At 55.4% G+C, this 21,077-nt stretch overlaps 5 protein-coding genes across 5 annotated transcripts; 1 reads left to right on the top strand and 4 right to left on the bottom strand.

Annotated features, from left to right (window-relative positions):
• Positions 1 to 58: 58 nt before the first annotated feature.
• KVR01_012720 (uncharacterized protein) lies at positions 59 to 3,556 on the bottom strand. The gene is made up of 3 exons (XM_044788958.1): positions 3,132 to 3,556; positions 1,219 to 3,057; positions 59 to 1,149 (listed from the first exon to the last, which is right to left on the bottom strand). Exons 1-2 carry the CDS (start codon positions 3,317 to 3,319, stop codon positions 1,683 to 1,685), a joined length of 1,563 nt encoding a protein of 520 aa, XP_044638191.1. The 5' UTR covers positions 3,320 to 3,556; the 3' UTR covers positions 59 to 1,149; positions 1,219 to 1,682.
• A 761-nt stretch (positions 3,557 to 4,317) lies between these two features.
• Positions 4,318 to 5,845, bottom strand: KVR01_012845 (uncharacterized protein). Its single transcript, XM_044790125.1, has 2 exons — positions 5,347 to 5,845; positions 4,318 to 5,242 (listed from the first exon to the last, which is right to left on the bottom strand). Exons 1-2 carry the CDS (start codon positions 5,798 to 5,800, stop codon positions 4,620 to 4,622), a joined length of 1,077 nt encoding a protein of 358 aa, XP_044638316.1. The 5' UTR covers positions 5,801 to 5,845; the 3' UTR covers positions 4,318 to 4,619.
• Positions 5,846 to 9,612: 3,767 nt separating this feature from the next.
• KVR01_012807 (uncharacterized protein) lies at positions 9,613 to 12,043 on the bottom strand (the record flags this gene model as incomplete). Its single annotated transcript, XM_044793371.1, has 3 exons — positions 9,613 to 11,546; positions 11,615 to 11,782; positions 11,845 to 12,043. 3 exons carry the CDS (start codon positions 12,041 to 12,043, stop codon positions 9,613 to 9,615), a joined length of 2,301 nt encoding a protein of 766 aa, XP_044638278.1.
• A 664-nt stretch (positions 12,044 to 12,707) lies between these two features.
• Positions 12,708 to 15,955, bottom strand: KVR01_012788 (uncharacterized protein; the record flags this gene model as incomplete). Its single annotated transcript, XM_044784074.1, has 5 exons — positions 12,708 to 13,855; positions 13,929 to 13,981; positions 14,598 to 15,011; positions 15,076 to 15,561; positions 15,615 to 15,955. The coding sequence occupies 5 exons, from the start codon at positions 15,953 to 15,955 to the stop codon at positions 13,020 to 13,022; spliced, it is 2,130 nt and encodes a 709-aa protein (XP_044638259.1). The 3' UTR covers positions 12,708 to 13,019.
• Positions 15,956 to 17,691: 1,736 nt separating this feature from the next.
• KVR01_012829 (uncharacterized protein) lies at positions 17,692 to 20,686 on the top strand. The gene is made up of 7 exons (XM_044781413.1): positions 17,692 to 18,058; positions 18,136 to 18,258; positions 18,329 to 19,142; positions 19,216 to 19,489; positions 19,551 to 19,726; positions 19,918 to 20,101; positions 20,156 to 20,686. Exons 1-7 carry the CDS (start codon positions 18,000 to 18,002, stop codon positions 20,632 to 20,634), a joined length of 2,109 nt encoding a protein of 702 aa, XP_044638300.1. The 5' UTR covers positions 17,692 to 17,999; the 3' UTR covers positions 20,635 to 20,686.
• Positions 20,687 to 21,077: the final 391 nt, after the last annotated feature.

Below are 21,077 nucleotides of genomic sequence, written 5' to 3'. Positions count from 1 at the left end.
CAACACAACATGGCCGTCCTTCGCCGGGGAAGCTATGCTTATCCGGGGTAAATCCTTCGAATGACGTCCTGCACCGGAGGCTCAGCCACCGTTAGTTACTGTTGTTTTGTTCAATGCTGAGTACCGAGTAGCGCTGACTCGACCATTCTACCGCCACAAACGCCCGAGCAACATGTCCACAATAGCGACGGCCTCTGTTCCGCCCATCTGGCGTGTAGCTAGACTATCCTCAGGCCCTCCAACAGGCTGATCGTGCCTGTGTCTCTGCCTTACCGAGCTGCCGAGGCAGGTTGATTGTCTCGGTCAGGTGCTCCATGTCTCGCCTGTCCTAGCGCCATCCTTCGCTTGCAATAATCGCTCATTAGTTCCGCCCTGTCTGCCTGTCTCAGAGCCCGCCCATGGCTCGCGGGGGAGCAAAGGGGGCTGTGTTTGTGCCACCGTCCTCCCAGTGGACAACGGTACAAGGACTTGTTGACTAGGACGAGTCTACCTACGAATCAAGTTCGCACGTGGAATCTGCCCCGTGACCACGCGAGCTCCTTAGTGCGACGTCTGGGCAGTGCTCGTTGCCCGAACTCCTACCGTGGTGGTGTCCACAGAGGGAGCTGCGGAGGCTCTCAAGCCTTGCATCGTTTTGAAGACATCATTGATGACCTGGGCGCAGCCAATTGGGCCAATTGAGTGTAAATCTCCTTCCCATGATATCTCTTCCGTAGAGCTTAATTGCATTGTATTGGGATGCCACACATCCAGCAGTTTCCTCTCTCACAATCTCCCCAAACCAGCTCCGTGAATTCTCTCTCGGTCACTCAAAAAGGTTGAGGGGGGGGGGTGGTCACGGTTCGCTCGCTTCGTGTCTCCCCTCGCGTATTGCTGGCGCCGAGAACACTCTCCTCGCCAGCCCGTCTCTAGTCCACGCCTATCTTGAGAGCGTATGATGCTGCGACTCGCTATCGTGACATGAAAGTTTGGAACAATGACCCCAACGTCCAGCCTGTGGCTAAACTCAATTGTTCGTGGGGCTCTGTCTTGAAGGGGTCTTCACAGAGTAACGGGGATCGATGGCCGCTGTTTTCTTGAGTGTCTCGCCCTGCTGGTTGACATGTGTTTGGTTTGGAGATGTTCGTGGTTTATTTAGGGGGTTGTTCGCTGTGAAGGTTGGTTAGGTGGGAGTGTAACTAGGTAGATGATCGGGGCTGTGTTTCGTTTCAAACTTACCAAGCGGGCCATTCAGGCAGTAGTCTAAGTCCATCTGGATCCTCTTTTCCCTATAGTCCGTTTGCCCAAGCTCCTTCACGGCTTGTGGTATCCATCTAGATCGTCTCGGTTTCGATCCGATAGCCTCCGCCACTTGTCTGCTCGAATCTTGGTGCGGGTGCTTCTGAACATCCCTTGTACCGTGCTCGTGGCGTTGACGTAGTCTTCTCTGAAGTGTGGAGAGAGTGCTTGGATGTGGGTAGGATCGGAGCAGTCCAGATCAGCTGTTGCGTTGCTGTTGGAGGGCAGAGCTCCGAAGCTGATGCAGCGTGTTGACTGCCGGGGAAGGAGCTGATGGGTGGACTGCCTGACTGCACCTTGGAAGCAACAATCTGGGAATGAGCTGCTCCAACTGCCCATGGTCAACCGCCCTCCCACCTTTTTCCATCCTCTTCATCTCCTCTCTGCACGCAGACCAAGCCCCCTCACAAAAAGTTGTCCGTCTCGAGGCTGAAGCGCTGCAGGCGGTCCTCCAGGTCCCGGATGAGCTCCTCGTCATGGCCACTATACCGGATCAGGTCCCGCAGCGCCCTCGTCGTCCTCGGGCTGTAGGGCCCCTTCTTCTCCTGCATCAGCTGGAAGGCCTCGTTGAAGAAGCCCTTGCCCTTGTCGGCGTCGCCCCCGTCGCACTCGCACATGCCGTTGATGCGCAGCGCCTGGTACGTCAGCTCGACGCAGCGCTCCTCGCTCTCGCGCATCAGCATCGGCTCGTTGTCCATGATGTCCTGCCGGATCTGGTCCAGCCGCGACAGCGCCTCGGGGAACTTGTTCTGCCGCCGCAGGCACATGACCAGGTGCAGCTCCAGGTGCAGCCGCTGCTCCACGGGCACCGTCCCGGGGTCGCACGACGAGACCACGTACCGCAGGAAGGCCTCGCGCTCGTCGTTGAGCCGCAGCGAGTCGAGGATGTCGGCGTACGTCCCCGTCAGCCGCACGAACGAGTCCACCTTGAACGGGTACAGGTACCCCCGGAACTGGTGCCACGCCGCCTCCGCCGCCAGCTTGCAGATGCTGCGGCTCGCCTCCACGTCCGCCAGCTTCAGGTCCCGGCAGATGAGCGTGATCGGGTGCTTGGGCCCCAGCACCACCCGGCTGAGGTCGTGCAGGTACGACACCAGCATCTGCATGATGTCCGGCTTGTTGAACCAGAGGCACAGCGACATGATCTGCATGAACACCACGATGAACTGCGGGTCCCGGTCCAGCAGGCACGGCCTGATCAGGTCGAACGCCCCGTCCAGCGACTTGAACGCCACCCTGTCCAGGCCCGACACGAGGCTGAGGTTGGCCAGCGTCTCCTCGAACGCCATCCGGCACCGGTGCACCGGCCCCTCGTGCCTGAGGTCCACCAGCGCCCCGTCCACCTTGATGCTCTCGAACGTGCCGAGCACGTAGCCCCTGCTGTGCAGCAGGATGCTCTCGGGGATCCGGAGGTTGTCTGGCAGGCTGACCTGCGGCGACAGCGGCGTCGTGCACCGGGACACGTCCCACGGCGACAGTGGGCCCGACACAAGTGCGTCCCAGCCAGGGCTCGGGCTTATGCTCGTGCTCGCGCTCGTGCTCGTGCTGTCCCGGGTCTTGGTGTCGTTCTTCAGCGCTCGCCGCGCCACGGTGGCCCTCCTCTGCATGGCCTGCTGCAGCCGGTCGGCCCGGATGAGGCGGTCGCCCACCTTGTAGAACTCGGGGCCGGACGCATCGCCGCCCGCGGCGTCGTCCTTCTTCACGATGGTCGTGATGTCGCTGGCCCTGACGTTCTTGGAGATGCGCCACTTGGTCAGGCGGTCCTTGTACATCTTTGCCCTGCGATGTGCCATCAGCATGACCGAGCCCCCCTCCCCGCGCGCCGGTGGATGACAGGGTTGGAGTACACTCACGTCGCCCGGAACCCGTACGTCTTGTCCATGAACGATATGAGCTCCTTGAGCTTCATGTTCTCGTCCCGGTAGTGCTGGGTGATTATGGGCCGGAACTTGATCCAGTCGTCAGATGTTGCCCATGTGCCCACCAGTTGCTGCGAGGCCGAGGCAAGGCTGGACGCTGGGCTTGCTGGTGTTGTCGCCATTTTTTGTGCCTTTGGCCTGTCGCCCCGGAACAGAACAAGAATCAGAGGGGTGTGACAGATCGCCCAAGCGATGCACGCCTCTGTCAGAAGAGTCCGGAGGCGAGACCGGCGACAATATCTTGACGCAATACAGCAAAACGGCCTTGACTTGTTCTCATCTTCACAGGAGGTGGTTGGGTTTTGACCTGCCGTTGAAATCGAGGGATCGAGGAGCGCTGGAGTCACGATTGGGAATCCGGGAGGGCGTCCACGTCTAGGTCAGCTTAGACGCTAGAATACGCCTGGCGCTTTTCCAAAGCGTGCTAGTGCGCTGGCCCGAGTGGGGGGAGCATCCAAATTGGGACCGCATCCTCCTCGGGCGTAGGCAGCGGGCAGCCTACGGAGTATCCGCCTGGCCGATGCATCTCGCAAAGGTGATTGATATACATGCAGTTGCAGAAGATTAGCAAGCTGACACCCACGCCAGGTCGTCGTTGTCTGTCTACATGATCTGCCAGTATTGCGACGTTACTAGGTGGCAGACTCTGAGTCTCAACTGCCACTCGCCCTGCCTGCTGTGTCACGGTCCACAAGCTTTCAGGATCCCACCCAGGGCGGGCTGCTAGCCGGGGACCGGTTCCCTGGGTGCGTATCCCACCGTCTGGGGCGCTAGACCATGCGGAAGGGCGCAGGGTCCGGGGCGAGAATCCTCCCAGATCGGGTCGACCAACCGCAGGCGGCTGTGCATGACCGCGCAGCATAAGCAACACATCCTTCTCCGACACAGGCGCCGTTTGGGAGTGAGGCTGCCGTGACGAGCCGGGTAAAGTTATCTTCCGGGGGAGTCTGTGATCACTCCATCTGCTGGTAGGGCGCAGAGTTCACGGCCAGGGCAGAGCAGCAAGCGGGGCGCATTCTACCTGAATCGCACAAGTCTGAGATGTCAGGGCATACTAGACAGTGCTGTTTGGAATACGTGATTTGGGGTTGCAATCCTGCGACGGGGTCGAAGGAACGGATTATGTATGCGGTCTGTGCATTTTGGTGCAACTATTCCCAGTCGCACCTCGAGTCTGCCAGCTTTCCTCCAAGGTTGTCATGCCCATCACCAGGTTCGCCAAAGCGATAGCGTGGGTCCAGTCAGCGCCGGTAAGACCCTGCTTATCCTGTTTGCCTATACAGAGAGCGGGCGTGTGTATCTGTAAAGCCCTCGTGAGCCTCAGCCGCCGAAACCTAGCACAAGTGCGGAATCCCCGGATGGAGGTAACGCTTGTGAGACCTGCCCTGGTTCGTCCGACTACTAGTAATAAGCGAGAGCCGCTCACAAATCAGCCCTGGCGGGCTCGCCCGCCCATACCCTCCGGATCAACTCCCTCACCGGGCCCCTCTCGATCTCACGCGGGTTCCAATACGGGTTGCTGACGGCCATGTCCGCCGCCTTGTCGACATCCTCCTCCTTGAAACCAAATTCCCTCAGGCCCCTCTTCACCTGCAGCTTCTCGAGCAGCACGTTCAGCCCCCGGATGGCGTCCCCTTCGCTCCCCGGCAGCGCCTCGGCCAGCTTCGCCATGGCCTCGGGCACGCGCGGCGCGTTGTACGCCAGCGCGTGGGGCAGCACGGCGGTGTGGGTCTCGGCGTGCGGCAGGCCGAAGCTGCCGCCGAGGGTGTGGCAGAGCTTGTGGTGCAGCGACATGCCCACGCTGCCGAGGCAGGTCCCGCAGAGCCAGGCGCCGTAGAGGGCGCCCGAGCGGGCCTCGGCGTCGGACGGGTCGGCCACTATGGCGGGGAGGGCCGAGGCGAGGGCCCTCGTGCCCTCGGCGGCGAGCAGGTTGATGATGGGGTTGGTGTTGCGCGCGTACAGGGCCTCGACGGCGTGCGCGATGGCGTTGACGCCGCTGACGGCGCTCATGCCCGAGGGAAGCGTTAGGGTCAGGTCCACGTCGTCTGGTGGTGAAGTTAGTCCTGCTATGGGTCCTAAAGTATTGTATTCTAGAACATTCCAAAACATGAAAGACGGGGGTTTGTAAAAGGTGAAAAGTGATGCTTACAGATGACGGTCCCGGGGAGGATCTTTGGGTCCGACCGGGTCTTTTTCGTGCCGTCGGCCGTCTCGCCCAGTATCGGCGTCATCTCGCTGCCCGCGTACGTCGTCGGGATGCAGATGTGCGGGAGCCCCGTGCGGATGCTGATGGCCTTGCCCAGGCCGATGGTCGACCCGCCGCCGATGGAGACGACGCAGTCGGCGCCGGTGGAGCGGGCGTGCGCGAGGGCCTCGTCCGTCACGCTGGTCGGCGTGTGCATGGTCGCCTTGTTGAAGACGCCTGCGACCTTGTTGTCCAGCACGCGCGTCCTGAGGTCCTCGCCCTGGCTGGTCTGCTCCGGGGTCGTGAGGAGCAGGGGCCGCGAGAGGGACTGCCGGGATAGCTCGGCCGGGAGCTTTGCTATTGTGCCGCGGCCGAAGAGGACGCGGCCCGGGTTGGCGTTGTATTCGAATTCTTGCATGGCTTGTTGCTGGTGATGGGTGGTTGGAGGGGGGGAAGATCTGTGTGTGTATTCTGGCCGGTGAAATAGATGTCAAGGACGGTGATGTGTGTGATGCAGCATGCTGTGCTGTGCTGCGAACCAACCCGGGCATCGATCAGTAACTATCTCGCGGCAGGTTTCATCGTCGGCTTCATCATCGTCATGTAAGCAGAGCGAGTCCCGTTAGTCAACCTCAAGATAATACCCGCTCCGCTCCAAAAGTTATAAGCCTCTTGAGCCACCTTTCCGAGTCCTTCCCCACCCTGTCTCTCCCCCCAGCCAGAGGTGTCCATCGCGGCAATTCCCCAAGGTGCTTTCCCTACCTGGGGTACCGCCTACCGTGGAGTTTATTAGTCTCGCCCTCTCCACGTTCCTCGGGATTAACCATGCCCCGCCCAGGAGCTTGCTCAGAGGCGAACGAACGCTCCGCCGTTGTGGGAGGCGAGGGGGGTGGGGGAGATGGGCTGGTTGGAGATCAGAGGTCGGCTTGTTACACTTGATCTCTTTCTTCCTTCGCTTTGATTTCTTGTCTATTTCTTCAATTTTCCTTTTATAAAATAAAATAAAAGAAAAAATGTCTACCTGTAAAGCCCTCCTCTCTCCATCTTTCCTATCTGCTTCTTCTTCCCCACCGGACATGACAGGACTCTTTGGAGATCGCCAACCAAGCTTCGCGGGGGTTCGCTTGGATAGCCAACGTGCTAAGCTTTAGGCGACGGAATTACGGGAATAGGCGCTAAAGACTGCTATGCTGTGGATTTGGTTCCCGTATCCCGGATATGGTCTTCTCCGGTCCCCCATGTGGGCGTTCGACGTTGGGAATCCCACTGGAATGACACGCTTCAATTTGATACCCATTCCCGGCTGCTCAATCGGTTCGGATCTGCAATCCTGGTTCTTTCCTCCTTCGTCGGACGGCCGTCTCGAGGATGTTCACCCCCGTTATGTGACCGCTGGCGGTGCGGTGCTCAAGTGTACGCCCGAGCCCGATCATGCATGCATATTGTGACAGCAAAATGTCACATCTACCGAAAGAAAGAAGAAAAGCACATAATTCCATTGTTAGAAAGCTACGGACCTCTCGCCAGGGTTCAGATGTCTGGGTCATGCCACGCAGCTCGGATTAGGTACGCATCTCGCCGACTGTTGATGCTGGTCGAGGAGCAGATCATGGAGGGCCTTGCGCACGCTCCCCTTGCGCCTCGTCCAGTACTCAGTACTGGTGGCCCGATTCGCGTGACATGTTTGGTGCTCCACTGTTGGTTTGGTTTCTTAAGTTTGAATTACTTTCTTTTTCTTAAAAAAATTTAAAAAAAGAAAAAGGTAGCACGGTTAACTTGCTGTTAGGCGAGGCCTTCGAGGTGCCGGCATAGGTGGTGAGTCGTAAGTGCCCTGGGTCGTTGCTTTGCGCTTCCTGGTCGACATTCTTTGTCGTTTCAATGATTGTACCTCTTCGGAGCCATGTCGCAGGATGGGCTCGAACAGGAGTCCACATATCACATATAAAAGAATTACCTGAGTGTGGCAGGAAGAAGGGTCCCTGTGGTCCCAGTGAACCACCCTGACCGTGACTCGAAAGATCTGGACAACGGCTAGAATCCGACAGTGGTTATTGTTCGCAGTTGGTGGCCCTGCTCCGCCTTTCACTTTAGCATTTGAAGCGATTGCTACCTAGCTACATTCAAGTAGCTGAACGTGCCATGGATGCATGTTTCCGACTTGTCTGATAGACTACTCGCCAAGAGCTTTGTGGCAAGTTGTATAATTATGAATAGCCATTGAACTGTGACTACTAATATGATAGGCCTGTACCTCTCAGTGCAGAGACTCCCTCGGATCCTCATCCCAGCGCTCCGCCCACTGCCTTCTCAGCACATCCATACAGCCATGCGCCTGCATCCTATCCGCATCCCAGAAAATATAACCCCATTGCCGCATCTTGGCAGGTATATACATGCCAATCAGGTTACTATATGTCTCACCCCAGATGGTCGCCCACGCTACTGGTGGACCGCATAGACAATCTCCTCGGAATGGCAGCGGGGCACGCTCATCTGTAAGCTTGTCCCTGTTTGATGGTCCTTGCTGACGCCGTTCTTGCTGCTCGATATTGAGGATCAGTCGATTGATGTCTTCAAAGGTGCCGAGGAGCATGTATGATAAGAAGACACTGCGTTTCATTTCGCTCAACAGCGTCTCTCGTTCATCAGGCTTGAGACTTCTGAGCCACCGTATGAGGGCGCGATACATGTCCCCCATATGCGTATGCGGAATAGAAGCGAAACCAGGGAGACTAATGAAGACGGTACGTAGGAGGTCCAGACCTCCGCGCAAAGTTGTTCCCTCTTGGTCGTCAAACAAAGCTGTTCCCTCTTGGGCATCAGATCTTAGATCATGCGGGTGGTGTAATTGCATGTATGACACGATGCTATTCATGACACTACCGTAGATAACTGTAGCAAACTGATAGAAGGAGACTAGCTCTTCGGTCTCCCATGGCTCTGGTGTGTATATGATACGAGTAGCATAACTTATAGGTATTTCGCCGACAAATCCTGGCTGATATTTGGCCGTACAACACAGTAGTTGAAATCGGTAGGCAGCCCGTAGACATCTCTGCCATTCGATGTTGCTGGGCTTGGGCTGTGAAGCTGGTTTAGTATGGGTGATTTCTCCGATTTGGCAAACCAGGTCCGTCAGAGCTTTGTCCATGCAACATCTTGTGACCGGGGCTGCGGTCTGGAAGTAAAAAGAGGCCATATCTACCGCTTCAGCTTCAGTGATTGTACCAGTGAGCCGGAACGATAGACTGTGTGGTAGTCGTTCCTGCCACATGTCTAGCAGCCCAGTGATATGTTCTTGTCTGCCCTCCGAGTCTTGCACAGCCATGGCCTTCTGCACGATGTAGGCATCGAGGCTGACACTTCCCAGGGTTACCTGTAAGGCAGTGCTGAGTAGATATCTGCGATCGTGGAGATACTGTTGATGGAAAGCAGGGGCGGCATGGACGATCGCTTTCAGGCAATGAAGGTCCATAGCGGAAAGAATATGACGGCGAATCTCGGGTGGCAATCTTTCTATGCCGCTATCACAGCTCTGAACTTCTGTGTCCGAGTCCTTTGCATCGGGTGCAACTGTAAGCTCGTCTGGGCCTGCATTGCTGGCTGCGGTGGCCGACATGGCTTGTGACCCTGACTTGCGGCGTAACTTTCTCAGCGCCTTAGCCAATCTCTTCATTTCGAAAGGGAGTCGGTTGTTTTTGGTTGAGATAGTGTTTCAAGGACCTTGGCAAGTGTGGGTAGAGGGGCGTGAGTGAGGGCACAACAGCAAGAAGCAGCGATGGCCCAGGCTGCAATGGGATCTCGTTGAATTTGAGTCATTCCCTTGTAGGGTTAGGGTAATCCTGCTCAATTGTAAAGGTTCCAATGCTGTGCCACCAGCAGACAACCTTGGAAATCGAGCAGCGGCCCGACCTCGGGACCACCTGCCGGCCCGGTAACGTAAGTATCATTGACGAATATTCAACACTGGGTCAAGCAATCTGATGGCCCCTTTATTACACAGATCGTCCTTGGCATCCCTCAACCAGCCATGTCTCTCAAAAGAGTCCAACTTCAAGCGAGCCTAGCCAAGGACTGATGTCTGAGAGGTCAACTGGTGGCTTCGGGCTGGTGACTATAAGGAGGGTGGGAGGGATTGCTTCGACCCTCTAAGCACGGTGGGTCCACGGGTTTCATTTTGCCTAGATAAAGGACACTGCCCAACTATTTGGCATTTCACAGCACTACATACTAAATGCAATGATCGGGATTGGTATCGCTGGGATTGCCCCACCAGCTTGGGAATGGTCGCTCTGTCCCACTCGCGCCGAAGACTGCAAAAGAGAGGATAAAGATGACCACCTGCGAGCCTCCATCAAGTGCTGCGCCAATCAGATAGTTGTACTTGTTATAAATCCGGGGCAGTCGGCGGCGCAGGTAGAGCTGCGAAAAGACACCGACAGCGATGGAAGACCAGATCCAGGACGTGTTGCCGTAGTATACCTGCCCGGCGAACGAGCAGATGATGGTCGTGTTGATGGGCCACTGACGGATGCGTGGGAATACCTTGATCAGGCCCCAGTGCAGCACCGGGAAAGCCGCTCCGATGAGCAGGCCAAGCGGCACGATCACGTAGCGCCCTGCCAAGCCGTACATGTCCTTTGCTAGCGCCCATGTGATGGCTTGCGAGTTGAGACTCTGCACCGTTGAGCCGCTCCACACGTTGGTGCCCACCGGGTCGAGGAGCACCTCGCGCTCGTTGGTCACGATCGTGGTCATGACGACGTAGTTGAGGGCTGCACCGAGGAGGGTTCCGTATATCTGGGTTCCGAACATGACCCGATGCGGTACTTTCGTGTATTGGCCGACCTTGAGCCAGTTCGCCAGGTTCACAGCCAGGAGAATGACCTGGTGGGACCAGCTGGCGAAGTAGAGGTTGGCAAGCGGCCTGCCCGGATGCACGACGCCCGCGACCATTTTGGAGATCTGGTTGGTCCCGACTCCTGTGCCGTACAGTCCATAAAGAACGCAAGAGAATGGGGCTATAAAAGCACCAAGGAGGAGAGACACAATGTAGCCCCAGACAGGGAGTGTGGTGTCGCCCTTGATGTTGACAACCAGCCCTGCGATAAAGGTGAGACCGAACAGCACGAGGTACCACCACATTGGCACTTCCTTGTACTTTAGCATGCCCTGATAGTGTATGTCGGGCTGCGTACGGCTGCGGGCTTGTTTCCATGCCTCGATCATGTCTTTGCCGTAGAATATGATCACATGAGTTATCAAAGCCCCGATCGCCAGGCTCGACGTGAAGTAGCCCCAGACTGTGCTGGACGTCATGTGCGGCAGGCCAATAACATCCAGCTTCGCGAAGTCGATTGTACCGCGCTCGTCCAGGATTGCTGTTGTCTGCCACCTCGTGCCGTTGCTCGCGAACAACGACGTCGACATGAATGGGAAAGTCTTAGCACCCCAGGTATTGCTATAGAAAAGCGCCGGCATGGCTATATACCAGATTGCGTAGCCAATCCACGAATTCAGCTGCTGTTTGAACGGGAGCGACAAGTATGTGCTCTGGATGTACTGCCAGTCGAGCGAAAAGTTCAGAAGGCCCATGCCCTCATTTGACGATGCCCCACCAAAGATGGTGGACATGACAGTCCGGGTATGTGTCGGGGCGTTCATGGAAGCCAAACAGAAGATCGAGATGCCTCCGAACCAGGTTACAATGTACGCCGGGAAGATTTCCCACACGGCGGCAACGGCCAAAGCTGTACCAAATTTGATAAGTCGGCCCCTGTTCGCGATCCGATCGAAATGCAGATTCTGGAAGAGCACAACCTGTGGCAGAGTTGACCAATAGACCATCTCCGCAGGGTAGACGATGAGCGGCCTCAGCACACCGGCCAAAACGAACCCACACAACGAGATGGAGAACGTCGCGAGGATCGCTGTCGAGGCAGAAACTGCCCTGTCGTAAAACAACCTCTCCACAGCATATATCTCAACACCGGACAGGCCGTTGTTCCCGGAGGAGGCAATGAGGGAGGCCACAACGTGCTCCTTGATACCGAATGGCTGGCCAAAGTTGAGGAATCGGAGAATGGTCTGCAGCCACTTGGAGCTGAACCGTTCCGGACGGGGTGTTGCTAGCGCCCATGCTTCGCCAAAGATGAAGACCAGAACTACGCAGCGCCGTGTCAATAGCAAGCTTCCGCCTAAACATCCGGTCGGTTGGAGAGGGCACACATACGCTGCAAGAAGACCGCCGAGACCTGCATCTGCGTGGGCTTGAAGACATACAGCATGGTGATGACACTGGAGAGGGCGGTGAAGATGGTTCCCAGGACGATCGAGCGGAATGTCAAGGCGGGATCACCGTCGTCTCGATCTGACACGACAAATCGAGACACATCCATGCCTGCCGTCGGGCTGTCAGCGCTGAGAACATCGCAACGGGGCTGACACGAAGTGGTCACATACCATTGCGAATGATGGGGTGGCCCTGAACATACTCGACTTCATCATCTACTGACGAGAGGTTGTCTGCCTTGCCGTCTGCCTCATCAGGACACGCACCGGCCGAACCTGTGTCCTCCGCCACATTGCTGCTGATCGCAGCCTTTGAGACTGCCGGGGTGGCTTTGACGAAGGCGTCCTGGTTTCGGTCGTTGTCGGCCATTGTCGCACAGATCATGCAACGATACAAGTGGAGCTGTCGCCGATCGGCCAGGCGAGCCGATGCAAATGGAGGAGTGATTGCAAGCTCAGTTTATATATCATTCCGCCATTGGCTTGTCAGGTGTTTGTCTCACTGAACCATGCAGGGCGACAGTGTTTGGTGGCGACTCAGGGCAGAGTGGCACCTGCCCCAGGGTGGGTAGACAGGCGTGGGTAAAAGGTTGAGTTCGATGTCGCCATTCATCTTGTAAATTGCGGCATCTTTTCTCATTCATCCTAATTCTACGACTGGGACTTCCTCAGCGGGAAGATTCCCACAAAAGCTTAGCTGTACTGTAAATCAAATGACAAAATCCCCAGTGGAGCCTCAATCACGTAAGAGATTTCCTGGCGAGTGATCATAACCGGAAAACGCATGGATGCTCCCAGCTCGCTAAGACCCAGCCGGGCAATGGAGCGGAAAAGCTTAAACTGTAGCTAAGACATCTAGATTAGTGACGGGCCCCATTAATTGTGGTCTTATCGAGATGATCGAACATGCGATAGCGTGGCAACGGTTTCGACATGTCAACCCCCGGGGCCGGTTTCTGACCTTATCCGCAACTCCAAGTCTTGCACTCGAATGATATTGAAAATCATGTTCAATAATTATAAAGACCTTCCCCCAGGGCTCCGCCAAAAGGCCACGGCAACTATCTGAGCCTCGCAGGTCCGGGAGTGCGCATACTACGGCAGCTATGTGAACCATCCATGGAGAGAACAACCCCCAACCTCACAGGTGATAACATACTACAGTAGAAGCACATCTAGACAGGCCCTAAGGAGTATCTTGAAATAAAACCCTGCTTCCAAATCCTTCGGTTGGACAATCTGCTAGACGATAAGATGTCCATGATGAAGGTGTTAGTGAGGCCATAATCTGTGCTGCAGGGCGACTGCTAAGCACTCCAGACCAAGATGCAACAATCGCATCCCCTCTATCTCAGCTTTTTGGCGTCTGACTCCTGCTTTCTCAAGAGGGTTTCGAGCAACGGAAGCTTGAACATGCGGTAGACGATGGTATCCATGAGCCATTCCCCAACGCATGACCCAAGCCACGACTGTTTGGCCAGGCCGCCGTAGTAATGCCAATCTGGCCTGCAGAGCCCGATGGTGCCGAGCAGCCCCCGGAGCATCACGGGCGACTCAGGCTTGAGCGCATCTGCCGCTAGCTTGTTGGCATAGTTGGCAGGGGGGATCGAGCCCGGGTTTCGCTTGCTGAACGTCAGGCGCCACTTGTACACGTCCTCGATGGGCTTGTACAGGCTGTCGGGAAGCAGCTGCCGGTCAGCCTGGACCGTAATGTTGGTGTTCACCGTGCCAGGCAGGGCGACCATGACCCTGACACCAAAGGGGCGCAGCTCCTGGCGCAGGGTGCGCGAGTAGCTGTTGATCGCGCCCTTGGTGGCGCAGTAAGCGGAGCCGAATGGGTATGGCGAAATCGAGGAGACGGAGGACAGGTTAATGATGAGGCCCTTGGTGGGTATGAGCAGGCGAGTGAATGCCTTGACCATGGCCATGACGCCGAAGACGTTGGCCTCGAAGGTCGCCCGGACGTCGTCCATGTCGAGGTCCGTCGCCGGCACGGTGTGCGTCCTTCCGGCATTGTTGACGAGGATGTCGAGCTTGCCCCCCGTCAGTCTCGCCACCTCATCTCGGCACCTGTCGATGCTGTCCTGGCTGGTGACATCCAGCGGGAGACACGTGAACCCAGGCTTGTCGGCCAGACCTGCCAGCACGGAAGGGTTGCGGGCTGTGGCGATGACATGGAGGCCTGGTAGCAAAGCGGCCGCCGCCGTCAGATATCTCTCTCGGTAGCTACTTAAATCATCGGGGATCATACGTACCTCGAGCGCGAAACGCCTCGCATAGTTCGTGGCCGATACCACCGGGTGTGCAGCTGGAGAGGATCGTGAAGTCAGACCAAGGGGTTCCAAGTTTGAGCCGTCCGAACCAAAGCAACGACGCGACTCGCGACTTCACCTCGGATGCGATTGGGCGGCCGCTGCGGCGCAACTCACCCTGTTATCAAGACCGTTCTTTGGCTCATCTTGTCCTCCTCCGCTGAAGAAAGTGAGATCCACGTGTAGGTTGTGGCCGCTGTCCGACAGCCTGCTTATGTCGAGCTCACAGCGCAGGATCGACAGATCACTTTAGCTCCATCTTCGTATCGCCGTCGTAAAGTCCCACTAGCCCACTACTACACTAGTTGACTAGTACAGCACATGGTTATGGGTCCAAGGGCTGCCGAGGCAACCTGGGATTTCAGATGGCCAGGATGGCCCTTGACTCGCTGGCGTCGTTGTCTGTTTCTTTCACCCCTAACCCGACACAGGCAGAAGGGTCTGCCGTGATTGATCTAATCGGGAATGAAGTTGTGTTGATTGGCATTCTACATGGCACCCTACATAATATCTACCCAGACTCCTGGTCGTCAATCGCAGACTACTAGTATCATGATGTGTGCTCCATCCGCCGAGCACACGTGAAAAAGACAACACGCTGAACAGCATCACCATGCTAGAAGCTCTTCCTTCTGCATCCCACAGGAAATACCCTGGCATATCTCCTCATCCTCCATCGACACCGTCGCATTCGCCGGCAGCTGCTGTTTCGCCGGCCATATCTCCCGGCCCTCCATCCTCTCGCGTTTGAAGTGCTCATTTACTGCCTCCCGAACAAGACCCTGAATGAAGATGGGGGCTTTCTCGTGCTTCGGGTGCAGCTGGCCGGTGACGTAAACGCCCGTGTTGATGTTCTTCTGCGCGTTATTGCACAGCACCTTGTCCTCGCTCATTACCTTGGCATATGTCTTGCTGATGAACTCGAAATCCTCTTGGGACGAGTTCCTGTTGCGGTAGATCTCATAATGCATTGATGACTTCTTTGCACCGTTCGGCAGGAACTTCTGGATCATCATGAAGTGCGGTCTTTGCATCACGTCACAACGTTAGAAACTGGGCTCTGAGGGGTTTTCAAGGACTCAAAACTCACGAGATGGTCATTGAAACGTTTGGGAAGTAGTAGGTGCTCAGGGCGTTCAGCCCCCTTTTGAGCTGGTCCTCGGTGTACTCGCAGTGGTGCTGTATGTGTCCATCCTTGAGGTTGCTGTCAAAGGAGTCGAGGTTCAGGAATGTGGGAACGTCGGCATGTGTGGTCGGACAATGGTAGCATTCATTGAAGTTGTCCGACAGCGCCTTCCAGTTGAACTCGCCCTCCAGCTCATACACGTGGTCCAGGTCATAGTCGTCGAAGTTCATCTGCTTGTATCTCTCCTGGATGTCAACCCCATCGAAATGCTCCTCCCAGGGCACCTCGGGCTCGGGATTAGAGTCCATGTTGATCCATATAAATCCATTGGTGTCGATCTTGACGTGGATTCGGAAAAGACCATTCTGTTCCTTCTCGGCCTTGTCCATGTCATTGAACCCGGTAGCTTTGGCAAGTTTGCCGTTCAACCCGTAGGACCAGCCATGGTATCTGTGATAGACGTATCAGCAACCGTTCATTCAATTTAGCTCAACAACCCATACCTGCAAGCCAAAATCATTGCCGTCCCGGATCCTTCCTTCTCCATTACTGGGTATGCGCGGTGTCGGCAAACGTTGTGGAATGCGTTGATGTTGCCAACACGGTCTCGGATTATGATCAGGTCATATCCAGCAACGTTGTAGCGCAGCCAGTCCCCTGGTCCCTTGAGCCTTGACTGATGTGTCATAAATAGCCATCTTCGAGAGAAGATGGCCCGCCGCTCCAGTTCATAGAACTTCTCGTCGCTGTACCAGGACGCTGGCAACGCACGGACAGGCTCTTGCTTGACTGCTGGGCCATCCTCAGGCTTGGTGTTTGCCCCAAATCCAAAATAATGCAGCATTGACGAGGCCATGATGAAGCAAGACAAGATATTTATATATAGGCGATGCAGGCAGAAGATAAAACAACAGGCTGATAGACTAACAGAATGGAATATCAGACAAAGATGCCAATGAACAATGAACCTCTCCCGGTATACATGTTCGCTCCATATTGTGTTATATAGATAGCCGTGTCCTCTTGTGCTCGTGGGTCTGAGTGTAAGAGCAGGTGGCAAGCCTATTAGGTGTGAACGGATGGCCATCCGATCCGATGGTATATATCGGCCGCTAGGCCTAGTCGGCTCCCAACTGATACTGTATAGACCTCACGACCGAGCCTATCTTGCCCACGGCATGATCGCTATGCTGGTCATCTGAGCTTGCTTCTGCGTTGGTGTTACCGTACATGTGTGCATGGTTCCTATTCCTTGACTCATTGCTGCATCGGCTCGCCCACGACTGGTCGAAGTGGTCACTGCCATGTACCCGATATCGGGGTCTTTTACACAATAAAACTGATCGTGTGCCAATGAAATCCAGCCGAGTCAGCCTCAGGGTGTTCTTGTACGACGGTGATTCCATCAAGTTGGGCCTTTGCGATCACCATGAGCGCACGCCGGCCCGTCGCCGTTGCTGCAATGTGGCGAGCTACGGTGCAGATTCATGCCGTGCCGTCTCCTTGTGATCTCGTGGGCAGCGAGAGGACCGCCTGGTTCGCGGACTGAAAGATCATTGCATGCAGGCTCCGGAACTGACATGTTGAGGAAGCAATGCATCGTGACAGCGACGGATCTTGGCTTCAACTACCGTGTACACCGAGATCATGTGAATACATGGATGTCGGCACATTACCCAGGTGCAGAAAGCAAGTCCTGGGTCATGCGCCATACATACGTGGCCGGAACCAGATAAGGCCCGCGCCCCGTGAATTATTCACGTAGGTGGGCTAGACTCGCTCATTGAACTCGATATCAATGCTTTGTGGAGACTCGATCTAGCCAGACCGCAAAGAGCTGACGGCTCCGTCGGAAAATAAGACTTGCTGTCATGTACCTGGGGCCTGAGCAGCAGTTCCTATTCGCCAATTCGGGCCCGGCCAGTCTGGCTTCGGCGATAGCAGGTATCACGAGTCAAGCTAGAGTTCCTTGTGCGACCGTCCTACTTCGAGTTTGGGGCTATCGTTGGCAGACATTCTCACTGCCCCTGCGTTGCCTCAAGCCTGTGCATGCTCAAGTGCAAAAGAGGTCGCGACTCAAATGCCATTTTTAGCCCTTCCCCACACGTCAGAACAAGTTGACAGTACTAGTTAGGCCAGAGTCACCTGGCACGGTGGCGGAGGGTTGTGAGACTGTTTCGGACCGGACCATCCACTCCTGGCTTGAGGGGTAATCGCTTGCTACTTTGGGCCTGCTAGAGAATGATGATTTCATAACAGCAGGTGGACGGCCTGAAACGGCCGGAACACTGGAACACTTCACATGGCGGATGTAATGCCATTATCTTGATTCGGTGCACGACCAAGACGTTCCACGACCAGAAGCCTGCATTGATAACCGCTCTGATAGCAGCTTGTTGGGATAAGGACGAGGCTGATTGCAGCCTTTCTGTTTGCCCAATCAAGTCTTATCAATTCCATCCATGCCCGTTGTATCAGTGGTGCAGGCTTACTCACTGCCCAGCCACCACGTGTCGGGGTGGACTGGCGCGTACATATGCACCACCGGATGTGCTTCCGATCCGAGAGCCGATCCGAGAGCTTGCGGGGGGCCATACAGCAGGCCAGTCAACAGCAAACACATCACGAACCGAAACGAGATTGTGACGACGGTAGCCCTATCTCCAGACAAGCGCCGGGTTGGCTCCCTGTCTCATCCCCATTGCCATCGACACGGCTACGGATCAGACAGTGCGTATCGTGAGTCTGAACTGCCCCGCGCCTCAGGTGGCGGAGTTGGCAGCTCCCCGTGCCCGAAGATTGGGTTTGGGGCCGTCGAGCTCCACGAAGTGCGCCGGAAGACTCCTCCGACCCGTGGGTAGTTGCCCTTGTCCGCAATAATCGTCACCATGAACAACAGGGTCGGCAATGCAAGCGCGTCGAGGATCCTAAGGCGGTCTCCTAACGCGTAAGACTCTTGGCTCTGGTTGCCATCTCCCATCCCGCCTTCAAGCCGCGCAAGCCATTGCTAATACTGGACTTCAGATGCGAACGATGTCGAAAACAAAAGATTCGTTGCAGCGGCTGTTTGCCGTGCGATGCATGCACCAAGCGCAATCTAGCCTGCCATTTCAACGAGAAGCATCGAAGGGTTGTGGTTACTCAAGGGTATGTCTGGTCCCGAAGGCCGTGGGCGGTTTATTCAAGGATGGAGATGGGGTTGGCTTACTGTTCGTAGCTATATACACGAACTCCAGAAGAAGGCGGCCCGACAGAACGATGCCCCTCTACGGCAAGAGATGACCGTAATGCGACAGCAGCCTGATGATTATGACCGGTCATCTCCTTCCAACCCTGGAGACGACGAGGGCTTACAGCGCCATCGGCAGCCGAGCGGGATTCGGGATGGCGACGGAACCTCGACGCGCGGGACGAGCGAGGAGCCGGCCCTGACAAATTTCCTGGCAACTGACTGCTCGACGTTTATGACAGCAAATAACGGCATGACCTTCTACCTGGGCTCGACATCAAACTGGACCTTTACCCAAAAGATTCTCAGTATGGTCCACGAGCGCGTGTGCAGGAATCGCCTTCCCGACACGAGTCGCAACATTGAAGGACTTGGCAACGCATACGATCTTCAATGGGATGGAACCTCCATGTGTGCTGACCCGCTTTCTGCAACGGTCCCGACCATCGACCATGCGATATACCTCATCAACGCTGTCAAATTTCACTGCGCCCAGCTGTTCCATGTCTTCGATGAGGACACATTCATGCCCGCCCTGTACCACTTCTACGAGAATCCGGATCGAAACACGACCGACAAGGTGTGGTTGGTGCACTTCTTGGTTATCCTAGCATTTGGGAAGGGGTTCACAGTCAACAAGAATGGAAAGGACCCGCCTGGAGTTGAGTATTTTATACAAGCGCTTCAACTGTTACCAAACATGCTCGTGCTGTGGAGGTACCCCGTACACTCAGTCGAGGTCCTTACGTGTATTGCATTGTACCTAACATGCCTGGACTACCGGATCGTGGCTCACAATTTTGTAAGACACCTCCTTTATGTGTTCCCCTTCCCATCACTGATAATTACCGAGTACTGAACTAGCACAATTACAGATGGGTCAAGCAATGCGCCTGGCGTTGAACTATGGCCTACACACGAACATCAGATCCGACCGTTTCGGCGTTGCGTCAGTAGAGCGGATACGCAGGGCTTGGTGGACAGTATTTATACTGGACCGCGAAATGACAGCGGTCGCGGGACTACCGCAGTCCATCGAGATCCAGGATGTCTACTGCCAATTGCCGGCATTTTCCGGTTCGGTCACGCGCATCTCGGCACTCAAGATGCAGCTCAAGTTGTCTCGGCTGATTGCTGACATCAACCGCAGTATGTTGTCACAACGGCATGATCCCGCCCGGTACAACCTCTACTAATAAATGTAACGCAGATGTATACGGTGTCGGCGGCCGGCTGAATAGCGGATTTCAAAGCGGCATCAAGGGCGCCCTGGCAGACATTGCTGGCGCGCACGAAGAACTGCAGCACTGCTTCCCATTATGTCTGGAGCAGAAGACAGATGGGATATCCAAGACTTCTGCGTACCTGCACCTGGAGTACCACCGGGTCAGTATCCTTTTAATTCCACCGGCCCCCAACAGCCTTGTACTTGCTGGACGTTGTTGTCCTGATTCCCCGCTTCCGTCCGCTGCCCACTTTTCGACCCACTCGGTGACAGATTCGGTGGACAGGGATGCATATGATCCTTGCTTTGCTTACGGGGTCTACTACTGTATGCTAATTTAACTGATCAAAAGTGCATCATCCTTGCAACGCGTCCGTTGCTGTTCTGCTTCCTGAAGCTTCGACTTGAATCTAGAGAGGACTGCCAGTCTAAACTTAACAGCTCCAGGACATCTCGCAACTTCATCCAGACATGCCTTGACTCGTCAATACAGATTCTGACGATCCTGGAGTCACTACTTGGCCAGTCTTTGATAGGTATGTCATGCCAATCCCGTACGTCCTCGCGTCTTAGGCTTACCTCGGGAGCAGATCCATTCTTGCCATTCAGCCTGGATCAGCTTTCTGCGGCGACGATCAACGTGCTCGTGGCAACGGCCCTTGACCACAGCTTGATCGATAACGCCTCCAGGTGGATCACGGCTTCATATTCTGTCTTCGACGACATGATCACGAGCGGGAACCAAGTCGCTGTGTTGCGGAAAGGAGAACTAGACCATCTGAGGAAGATGTTGGAGGAGCTAAATACAGTATCACAGACAGCATGGCAGCCTGGTCACACGCCGCCCCAGCAAGCCGGGGATCAGCAAGAGTCTCCGCTGGAGGGTCCCCTGACGGACTCGACGATATTCGTCTCGAGAACCTCGGATTTTGATCCTTCATGCTCAAATCTGGAAATAGACCCTTCAGAGCCACTTACGACTACAGATCTCATGGATTTAGCAAACTCGATTGATGATATCGATATAGAGTGGATCTCGCAGACCATAGGGCATGACCGGATTTGGTAGCGACAGGGCACCAGGGGGCAATTTTGCTAATAAGCACGTCTACTTATGACTACGCCATCCGCATCTCTTTGCAGTGGGAATTCTCTGCTGTTCCACAAATTCAATGGGGTCTCATTATCTACGTAGCATCCAATAGATCGTGCATCGATGCGCTCTTTCCAGGTTCTATACGCAATCACAGCCCGTCGGAACTGTCAATTGGTATTAATCTTTACATCGTAACACATGAGTTATGGAAGCGTTGGTAAGCACTAATGAGTATGACCAAGTACAAATGAACAAGTAATAGATAGAAGCACACAAGCCTGTTAGTAGTTATTGGACAACAAATCACGGATTCCGTTGGGCGGAGTAGGAGAGGGGTGCAATCTATTTGATAGACCTCGGCAAGCGGCTGCTATCACTGGCTCTCACACTTCTAAAGTTCCAAGGTTGCTCAGGTG

Source organism: Diaporthe batatas (assembly GCF_019321695.1).
Source record: "Diaporthe batatas strain CRI 302-4 chromosome Unknown Contig00021, whole genome shotgun sequence".
Classification (NCBI taxonomy): domain Eukaryota; kingdom Fungi; phylum Ascomycota; class Sordariomycetes; order Diaporthales; family Diaporthaceae; genus Diaporthe; species Diaporthe batatas.
Note: the sequence above shows the minus strand (reverse complement) of the source record. Positions and strands in the feature narration are given on the sequence as shown.